The sequence below is a fragment of the Cupressus sempervirens genome, chromosome 3, assembly GCF_028749045.1.
Source record: "Cupressus sempervirens isolate cs-2001-9-10 chromosome 3, ASM2874904v1, whole genome shotgun sequence".
In the NCBI taxonomy this organism is placed as follows: Eukaryota; Viridiplantae; Streptophyta; class Pinopsida; order Cupressales; family Cupressaceae; genus Cupressus; species Cupressus sempervirens.
In genome coordinates this window covers 1,017,947,969-1,017,959,643 of record NC_143120.1, presented here as the reverse complement: position 1 = coordinate 1,017,959,643, position 11,675 = coordinate 1,017,947,969, and the positions used below count along the sequence as shown (strand labels likewise).

General features: G+C 33.0%; 1 protein-coding gene across 1 annotated transcript; it reads left to right on the top strand.

Annotated features, from left to right (window-relative positions):
* The first annotated feature begins 278 nt into the window (after window positions 1–278).
* Window positions 279–742, top strand: LOC149570236 (mannose-specific lectin-like). The gene has a single exon (XM_089817883.1). It carries the CDS (start codon window positions 305–307, stop codon window positions 740–742), a length of 438 nt encoding a protein of 145 aa, XP_089674009.1. The 5' UTR covers window positions 279–304.
* The last annotated feature ends 10,933 nt before the right edge of the window (window positions 743–11,675 follow it).

Below are 11,675 nucleotides of genomic sequence, written 5' to 3'. Positions count from 1 at the left end.
CTAAAACGATCATTTTGAGAGAAACGCGTAAGATATCGTTTCAGCTTTTCAAGGGCAACTTTAAAACCTTTTTTGGCTTATCCTTCCGGTCAACATTTAAAAAATCAAAGTCTTTTACGCAAGTTGTCATGGACTGCAATAATATCTTAGACAAACAGCTCATACCTCCCGGCAATCATTTGTCTCTATCAGGCGCCGACTGATAACTATACTCATAAATACCACACATTCTGCCTTAAGCTTCACACAATTCCAATTCCAGTCACATTATATGGATCATAGCTTTTGCTGAAAGATCAATATAATGGGAAAAATTACTCTTCCTAGAGCTGCTATTGTATGTTTTCTCTCAGTACTGATTACACTTGCAAATCCATGTTCTGCCAAGTCGAGGTTAAACAGTGGCGAATCATTGTCATCTGGGCAATCTCTGCAATACGCGCAATATGTATTGGTAATGCAAGGAGACTGCAATCTTGTTTTGTACGAAAACACTGTGAAAGTGTTGTGGTCGTCGGGAACATACGGTAAAGGAGGGGCCGCTTCGTGTGTGCTCAGAATGCAAGAAGACGGCAATTTGGTCATATATGCAGCATCAACTCCCGTCTGGTCTACCCAAACATCCAGAGCTTTTGCTTCCTACTTTTTGAATCTTCAGGGAGATGGCAATGTTGTTATTTATGGGCCGTCTGGTGCCATTTGGTCCACCAATACTGTCAAGAGCAAGAGAAAGCTGCTTTAACCTTTCGGTTTCATTTTTGTTTCTATGAATATAATAATAATCCTATGCTAATAAATATCGTGTGCTTGTACTATCTGTTTTGTTTATCGGTTCTCAGATCTAAGATCAGCAATTGTTACTTCGGTAGCCGTATAAATTGTGGCGCTGCGTTCTACTTCACTTTATATATACTCATCATATCCCAATATCGAAATTTTATATTGGTACAGAGTTCATTTTCTGTTGTGGATTGGCCGGCGTTTGAGAAAAAGCATTGCTATTTCAAGAGGATTGTAAACTGTATTTTGGAAACCTACCTACGGCTCCTCTCACCTTTTAAGCATTTTGGTCACATTGTTTTACGTTACCTATGGATTTAGCAATATTGTTTGCTGTCCGGATGAAAGTGGAGTTTATTTATATTGCATACGATATTTCTACTTTACAAATAAGAGTCCTGAAATCAGAGGCCATACTTGTTTCGAACCAGTAAGCTTATTTATATTGTTTTATTATTAATGATTTTAATTAACTACCTCTCGAGAAACTAGCTTATCTAAATGTCAAATGTATTTAAATTTATTAATTTTGAAAATAACTAATTATTTTATTAATACTTTAATAATAATGTACTGATCAAGTCAAATTGTGGCATGGGGTGCAGTGGAGTCTTCTAAAGTGAGTTTATTGTATCATATTCAACTTTAATATGCTTGATTGTTGGGTCCATTTGGCTGTTGGAATTGATTTGGAATAGGAGTCAATAAATTTCCACACTTTCGAATCTTCAGTTTGGGTATGCCAAATCGAAGTTCGGAATAGGAATTCATTTTTTTCTTTAAAATGAGTATTTGGTATTCCATCTAAATAGTTGTTATTGGAATTGCAATTTCTATTCCAAATTTAGTTGTTCACAATTGATATACTTTTCGGGTCTGTGCAAAAGATATTGGGGCTCAATTTTGGTTTTGGTAGTTTTTTTTATTGCCACTTGTTTGCGTGAAACAATGCTTGTTTTAAAACAATATGCCTTCTCCTTGCTTGCAAATGGCACTATGTATCCTCATCAAACCAAAAACATTGGCCAACAACCAAAATGATTAGGTGCCCCTTAAGTGTAGAGCAATTTTTTTCTTGAATGATCTACCACCAAAAGGTCACCCCAAAATGGGCATCATTCCTCTATCTATTACTCTCTGCCTTCAAATGAATATGAATGTCCCCTACAATTTGGTTGATCCTTCGTTCAATTTGGCAACTACCCTATTGTATGTTCTGAATTCAATGCCGATCCCCATCAACATAGCGGCCCACATATTCAAACAATACCTCCTCCTTAACTAAAACATTCCACAAGCAACCATAGTAATCACCAAGAATGAAGAAAGAAGCCCTATGCCCTCATCAAACGATGAAGATTTTCATTAACTAGGCTATTTGAAATATAATGAAAAAGAATATATAGAGTCACACCATCTATATATTCACCTATGATTCCATAGTTGAGGATATTTGTGGATTCAAATTTCAATTTCAAATTTCAAATTCAAATCTATATAGAATGTACTGAGAATTCAAATTTCAATTTTAAATCAAAACCACAATTTTAGTTTTGTCAAATCAAACGAGTCTCGAATAACAACTTCTAGAATATCAATTCTCAATTCCTCTTCCAATAGAAAGCATGCACTTAAAGTCTTCTTAAAACTAGAATCTAGTATTGGATTATTAAATATTTAATGTTTGGAACAACATCATAGTCACATAGCAATATCTTACCAAGCAATAGTAAACCTAATTAAAGAATATGATTGTAGATGAAAAATCTAAATAATCTAAATAGAAAAATCAAGTGGTTTGGTATGTAACCTAATGAATAGCTATTGTAATTTGTCCTAGAAATGTGGGAATTCTCTTGAACTCAAACTCAAAAGACTAATTGTGAGAGTGAAAACTAGCTTACCAACTAGAGTCACCATGAATGTCTATTATTCATCTTCTACATTGTCATCTACAACTTGGTTCTAGTTTCATATAAGCAACTTATTTGTAACTAAATCTATTGGAAATGGTTCAAAGAAATAATTTAGAATATAATGAAATGACAAGAGGGATGACTCTTAGGATATTAAACTTTCCTTTCTTCACATTGCTAAACTTAAAGCAAAAACTTCTCTTCAGAGTGATTCTTGGCTATATAACGAAATAATGGTTCTCAAGAAGAAAATTGGGGTTATGCAAAAAGAATTGGATGTTGAACGTACTAGGAGAACTTAAATGGAAGTGCAAATTGGTATCATCCCTAATAAGCTTAAAGAATATGAGCAGGAGCTTCATTACCTTATAAAGGAAAGTGGTCAAAAAATAGAACAACTCACTTCTAGTCTATGTGTTGCAGCAGCCAGTCTGGGTAAGAAGAGTAATGAAAAGATAAAGTCTCTTGGTAATGTAGGGATGGGGAGTCCAAGTGGTCCTAGTAAGAGAACTAGGCAAAGCACAAGGAAAAAGGTTGTCAAGGCTCTTGTGGCTCTTTTTCTTTCTCCGGTAGACATTATCCAAAGTACTGCAAAAGTAGATAAAGAGGTGACAAACATTATCAAAGAGCTAACGTAGGTGTTGGTTGTGGAGCAGGTGTGCTGGTTACTAGTCTTGGTGGTTTTCTTGGGTTTTTTTTGTTTTTGCTTTCCATCTTGTTTAAATACTAGGTTCCAAGTCCTTGTAAAACCTCGTCACTTTTTATGGTTTAAACTTTTGGTAAAGGGTTTTGGGTCCCTTCAAAACTTGCTTTTATTGTAATCTAAAAAAATTTAGAATATAAATTTTAAATAATATTTTTATTTCAAGAAATTCATTAAAATAATATTTAACAAAATTGTCTGATAAATTCATATAGATAATTCTAAAATGAACAAATCACAATTAAATTAGTCAAAATGGTATGTATACATACATACATACATACATAGACTACATGGTTACATAATGAATAATATTGAAGCTTTATTGATTATTTTCATTTTCTTTATTTTTCCCCTCTAATTTCCTTTTACACACATGTGATGATGCATGATTTGTCAAATTTTCTCTAATAGTATTCAAGTCAATTTAAAGGAACTAGGACATTTGCAGGCTCTAGTCATCTTATAAAAAATATTGTAGTATATAAAGGTAACTAAATAGTAGAACGTAAGAGTAATAAAATTCTATTCAATACCTCATAAACCTATTTAGATAAACTCTTAGGTTCTATTGTCAATACCATCTCATGAATCATTAACCCTATTTACATTAAGTATCTTTTGGTGTGAATTATAAACCCTATTTGTTAAGTATCTTTTGTATGTGGTAAACATTTATACCTTATAGTTTATAATTTTTGTTTATGTTTCCTTAAAAGATGAGTTGAATAAATGTGTCATGTTATTTGAACACAATCTTATAAAATAATTTATTGTTAATATTAAATATGACACATGTTGAAAAAAATATAATGACTATAAATATGGATTCATCTTCTACAACATATAGGGGTGCAAGGTGGATGAAGTGGCATGTTGTTCATAATCTCTAGTAGCCTAGAATATGAAATTAAAAAACTCAATAGAAGAGTGCTAAGAGAAATAGAATAGGGGAATAAAGTCACATTTTCAATGGTGCATTGTGTTAAATGAATAGTGTTGGGAGGACTAGAATTTTTAAGACTATCTCAATCGACACATCACATCACCTGAGACAATAATAAATTAACTATCAACCTAAAAAGAATGAAAAAGAGTTCAATATTAATTAGTTCACTACATAAGAATGTATCATTAAGTAATTATTTATGTATATATTACATTAACTAAAAAAAGTGATAAGACACAATCTAATTTCTGTTGACAATTCTATGGTTTGCTATATATGAAGAGGCACAAGTTAAAAGGCCCAAAGAGGCACAATCTATGATTGGATACTCTATACCAAAAAATAGTATACTTCTATAAAATGTTCTGATGTAGCCCAAACTCTTCACAACAATAACTCAGAAAATTACACAACATAGAAGTTTCAGAATGTTAGATTCTTCATTTAACTTTTTTCAAACTCCTAGACTATTCCATTACAATGAAACAAAAATAACTACTATTACAATTTCAAAAATTACCATGTTTGGCAGATTTTTGGGAAAATACAATTTTTTTCATTTTTAGTAATTTCCCAAACCCCTCCTATGAATCCCAATTTTTCCCAAGAAATTCCCCCAACTAAGGCAAGATGAATTGTCAACTAATCGACACAATCAAGAAAATTATTTCAGATTTATTACAAAAATAATTTTCTAAAAACTAATTAAAAAAAAAAAAACATAAAAATCAATTTTGGAGGCTAAGATGATATTTTAGGATCTTAGAAAAATTTTGAAACAGCCACCAATCAAGCTTAGCTCCATTAGAGATCCAAAAAACTCCTCACACAACTACCTAAAAAATTTCAGCCAAAACCCACATCCAAGTTAAGAGTTATGACCCTTGGAAGTAAATATTGACCAAAACTCGCATCTGAGTCAACAACCTTCATCCTCAAATACTCCGGCATCATTCTCCCCTACTTGAAAAGAACACTGATCTTGCAAGTTCTAGTTCTCAAATTTCTTCCATTTAGGCTCATCTAGCTTCTACAAATCCCATTCTATAATTCGGGTGTTATTTGTGAGTTCTAACCCTTGCCACTGCATGAGATATATGTTGTAGTCACCCTAGTGAGTTTGAATAGTCTTCTTGCCTAGAATCTATGCAACCTTTTCCCTTTCCTTTATGGTGATATTGTATGTCTAGTCTACTGCATCCTCATTTTCAACAGAGGCATCATCACCATGGAAAGTATATAAATTAGAAATTTTAAACATAGGAGATATATTAGGACCACTAGGGAGCTCTACCTCATAAGCATTATCATTAGTCTTCTTTAGAATCTTGCAAGGACCAATTTTCTTATATTTTAATTTATGATAAGTCGCAATAGGAAACCTATCCTTTCTAAGATAAACCATCACTAGATCACCTACACTAAAAAATTGATACCTTCTAGTAGCATTTGTAGAAGCTTTGTATGACTCATTGTTGTCCTGTAACTTTTGTCTCACATCTTCCTGAAACTAGTAGAGTTTCTCTACAAAGGCTTCTACATCATCATTGACTTTGTCACCCAAGGGAAGTTAAACAAAATTGAGAACACCTTGAGGATTACAACCATAAACAACTTGAAATGGGGACTTACTGGGTTGACTTGTTCACTCAATTGTTATAAGAAAATTCTTCCTGGGGAAATGCCAAATCCCATTGTTTGGGATTCTCTCCAAGAATACATCGCAAAGAATTACCCAAAATATGATTGACAACTTCTGTTTGTCCATTAATTTGTGGATGATAAGAACTACTGAACTATAAATTTGTCCTCAACTTCTTCCATAAGGTCCTCCAAAAATGACTCAAGAACTTAGTATCTTAATCAGAGGTGATCCTTTTTGGAACCCCCATGCAATTAGACTATATTAGAAAACAATAGCTCGACCACCTTAGCGGCATCACTAGTTTTCTTACAAGCAATGAAATGAGCCATTTTTGAGAATTTGTCCACAACTACAATGATAGAGTCATTACCTCAATGTGTATGTGGCAGTCCTAGTACAAAATCCATACTCAAGTCTATCCATGAACCTATTGGTACTAGTAATGGCATGTAAAATCTGGTATTCTAGGAGTGCCCTTAGGCTACTTGAAAAATTTGACACCTTTCCACAAACCTAGTGATATCTTGCTTCATCTTTGGCCAGTAGTACTTATCTACTACCAAAGCTATTGTTTTATCCTTCTCGAAATGCCTAGCCATACCATTGCTATGAAATTCTCTAATAATATTTTCCTACATTGAGCCTGCATGAACACATAACTACTTCCCCGTGAATAAATAACCATCTTGCATAAGATGCTCACTTTGACTAGTGTCTATGTGCCTAGGTACTGGATTCTTCAACTGATCAACAACTTCCCAAAAGTCACTATCAAATTCATACAAGTCTTTGATTGCATAAAATCCAACAAATTTTTTTTTCCCATGATGGTAACAAGAACAACTCATCTTCTCAAGGAATTTGCAACTTGATTTTATTTCCCTAATTTATGCTTCATAACAAAAATAAACCCCTATAGGAAAAGACCCATTTTACATGTATAGTGTTCAATTTATTTTGTGTGTTCAAGTATTTCAAAGCAATATGGTCTGTGAACAATAGAAATTATTTGGCTACTAGATAATGCTTCTAGTGTCTCAAAGCTTTCAAAATTACATGGAATTCTATATCATATGTAGAATATTTCTTTCACACATCATTCAATTTTCACTAAAAAAGGCAAGGTACAACACCAATACCCATATGTGAGGCATTTATCAAAATTTTATATGGCTATTATTGGAGCTTCAATGACCTTCTTCTTTAGGTATTGGGAACTCCCTTCAACCTCTTTGGTCCATGAAAACTCTCAACCCTTAGTGCAGTTTGTTAGAGGTGCTACAATGTTGCTGAAACTATGAATGGACTTTATATAGAAAGTAGCCAAGCCATGAAAAATTCACACCTCAGTGATACTACGTGGACTACACCATTCAAGAATGGCTCAAAATTTCTTTGGATTGATCTTGACACAATTTGTAGAAATGACAAACCCTAGAAAAACCAATCTTGGTTGCATGAACCTACACTTCTTCAAATTAGCATAGAGTTTATCTCTTCTGAATACCCCCAATATGATCCTCATGTATTGTATATGTTCTTCTCTCCCCTAACTAAAAAACAATATATCATCAAAATAAACTATTACAAACTTAGCAATGTAGGAATGCAACATAGTGTTCATGAGTCTCATAAAAGTACTAGGTGCATTGGATAAACCAAAAGGTATTTAACCTTCAATTCATACAACCCATCCCTAGTTTTGAAAGAAATTTTTCTCTCATCTCTCCCTTAGATTTAGATCTAGTGGTGTCCACTTTGTCGATCAATCTTAGAGAAATAGGTTTCTCCAGCAAGAACATCCATCATGTCATCCAAATGTGGGATAGGAAAATGATACCTGATGGTTATCATATTGATAGCTCGACTATCTATGCACATCATCCACATTCCATCTTTCTTTGGGGTTAATAATGTTGGGACAACACATGGAATCATTATTTCCTATACTAACACTTTTTTAATGAGCTTAGACACCTGTTCATCCATGTCCACATGTTGTGTTAGGCTCATTATCTATGCCACTTGATTGGTAAGACTTTATCCTAGAATAAGACTAATTTATGATGTTGGATATCTCATTTTGGGGGTTGTCCATTAGGTAGCTCCTTTGGAATAACATGTGAATATTCTTCCCATACCGCAACTTCTTTTGGTGGTATGGTCAAGTCTTCCTCTTTCCCCTTTTATACAACCAATTCATAACCACACCCTATTACTTTCATCTCTTTGAAAAGTTCTTTTTAGATAGATTACTGTCAATTTTCCATCACCCCTGAGAGGTAATAAGATTACCTTAGATCCTTGCTTCCAAAAGGTGTAATTATTATTTTCTCCATTATGATTAACCTTTCTTTCATACTGCTAGGGATGACCTAAGAGGACATGACATGTGTCCATTGAAATCACATCAGACCATAACTCATCCTTGTGGACTTTTCCTATGAATAATTTAATAAGGCACCTCTTATCTACTATGACTTCACTTCCATTTTTAAACCATGAAATTTGATAAGGATGACAATGTTTTTCACACTGGAGATTTAGTTTCTCCACCATTTCTTTAGAAACCATATTCTCACAACTTCCTACATCAATAATTACTTAACATACCTTTCCTCTTGAGGTACACCTTGTCCAAAATATGTTGGTTATGAGCCATGAATCATCAATGTCTTTCTCCTCTACATCCTCCTTGGCTGGAATAATCATTTTCCTCCTCATCATGAGACTTTCTTCGATATCTAGAGAATCTTCTTGTTTAGATCCTTCATTATTAGGTTGGTCCAAGTTCACTCTAGATGGCCCTCCTTGATTTCTATCTTGCATGTTAAAATTGAAACATTCGAAGGCCTTGTGTCCTTCTTCTCCACACCTATAACAAGTGAGAAGCCTTCTTTGGTTTTCCTAGCCTCTTTTGCTTTTGTAGCCTTGACCTTTTTGAAACCCCCTTCCTCTTTCTTGATTTGGAGGATTCTGCCTAGTGTCTATATTTTTTTCAAATCCTTGAAAAGACTCTATCTGACCATTATTAGAACCTCCTTGAAATGGAGTTGAGGTACCCCTTTGACCACCTCTATTCCTCTAGATATATTTCCTATTCTTCTTTTCTTTAGCCATTAGAGATAACTAGTAGGCTTCCTCCATACTGTTAACACAATGCATGCTTAGTTCATGTTGGATAGAGAATTTAAGGCCATTCATATATCTAGTAGTCACCTATTCATTATTTTCTTAATCCTCTATTATCATGGATAACTTATATAACTCATTTATGTACTATTGTACAAAAGACAAATTTTGCTTCAAATTATGGAACTTACAAAAGAGAGTTTGTGAGTAATCCAAGGGTAAGAACTTTTCCCAAAGCTTTTTCTCCATCTTGTTCCATGTTTTTATCTTTTCCTTTTGTTTTATAGTTCATTCCTTCTAGAGGTGATCCCACCATATCATTGCATGTCCTTTTAGTTTTGTGCATGCAAACTTCATCTTATTTTCCTTTACCATAGGCTTCTATTCAAAAAATTTACCCATCTCATTTAGTCAGTCTATCAACTCTTCTAGTTTAAGACTACCAGCATAGTCTGAAACTTTAATCTTGATTCCTTCATTTTTACCTTCTAAATCCTTAATTAATCTATCTTCATAGCTTAACTCTCCCAAGTGTTCTTCTTCATTTTCTTTATTATAAATAACACCTCTTTGATTTCCCTCTTCATCTAACTCATCCTCTCCTTGTGCTACTTGTATTCCTTGATTATCAATTCATTCATTCCATTGTTCATTCTGCCTCTACATATCCAACATTAATCATTACATTGGAGTGCCACCTCCTCTTCCTCTTCCTCTTCCTCTCCCAGCCATCTTCCTGCTCTGATACCAATTGATGTAGCCCAAACCCTTCACAACAATAACTCAAAAAATTACACAACACATAAGTTTTAGAATGCCAAATTCTTCATTTGACTTTTTTCCAACTCCCACTCTTTCTTCACAAGGAGAGAAAAATAACTACTAATTATAATTTTGAAAACTATCATATTTGGCATATTTTTGGGAAAAACATAGTTTTCCATTTTTGGTAATTTTCAAAACCCATCCTACGAATCTTGGTTTTTCCCAAGAAAAGCCCCCAACTAAGGAAAGATGAATTTCCAACTAATCTATGAAATCAAGAATATGATTTTGGATTTATTACAAAAATTACTTTCTAAAAAACTAGAGGAAAAAACACAAAACTCCAATTTCAGAGGTCAAGATGATATTTTAGGGTCCTAGAAAAATGTCTAAACAACCACCAATCAATTTTTATCCAACTAATTCCTCCTGACACAACTACCTATAAAATTTCAGCCAAAATCTACATCTAAGTCAGAAGATATGACCCTCAGAAGTAAATGTTGACCAAAATCCATATCTGAATCAATATCCTTGATCCCTGGATGCTCTTGCATCACATTGTATCCAACAAATGCAAGAAGTTGGGTTTAACTTTTGGGCAAAAAGTGGAAGTGCTTTTCCTTTTTTTGAAATTTCTCATCAATTGATGTCAAAATTTGAGGCATTTTAGAGATTGAATATTAAAAATCTTCAGAAACAAAAGTTGTAGTGATCAGATAAATATGTAATTTATTTGTATATCCATATGATAGATTTTTTTGTTTGTATGGACCTTTAAAAACCACTTTTTCAAAGTGCCTATTTCAGGACCATACCACACTCATGTAGGGACACCATAATTTGACACAAATAAATAAACTTTTGTAAATCCTTTTAAAGGAACTTATCTAACACACCAAATATTGATGGAAACATTTTTCCTTAATCTTTTATTGAATAATTTTTTATTATTAATTTTTAATTTGCTATAAGGGTAAATTTTCAAACCTCACATGTATGAATACCATAATTTGATCAAAATTTAACTTTGAAAAAAAAATTGTTCTTTTTAACTTTAAAATAATTATATGTAGATTGATGACATAAATTAATTTTAAAATAACTAAAAAATATAAAAGTTATTAAAGTTTTAGTGAACCTCGCTATTTTACATTTAGGTACTACCTTTGATTAAAAAATAATGCAAAAATAGTAAATAAAATCATAACAATATAAATTTTTTAGCATGAATGTTGATGATACTACATTGGGGGAGTATTCCAAGCATTGGAGAGCATTGATATGTTGCATTCATGACTATGTTTTTCATGATGTCAACATAGAATTGATCTTATATAAAGAATGGTATAATAGCACAAAGAGATCACAATGGTATAGGCAATGGTTTGATTGTCTAGTTTTGCATAATTATAGACATGTACAACACAGTGTTTGGATGATGTGGTTAAGTGTGCAGAAGATGAGTCAAAGATGTATGAAAGTTATATTTGATTTATGGTGAGGAGTTTAGAAACAAAGTATTGGGAAACCAATTCTTGATGTTGATTGTCTATCTTTCATAGCATATGAAATGAAGAGATGCATAGTCAAGTAGTGATAAAGGATAGTCCACTAGTGATGTTACCAAGTGCACAAGCTTTGGTATTGTAGATGTGAAGTCTTCTATAGACTACGAGCTGATAGTTCTATTGTAATTGTAATTAATTAAATTATCTTATTTTAATTAAGTGGGAAAATCCTCAATGTCAACTCAAGGAATTATTACAATGATATACTATAAAC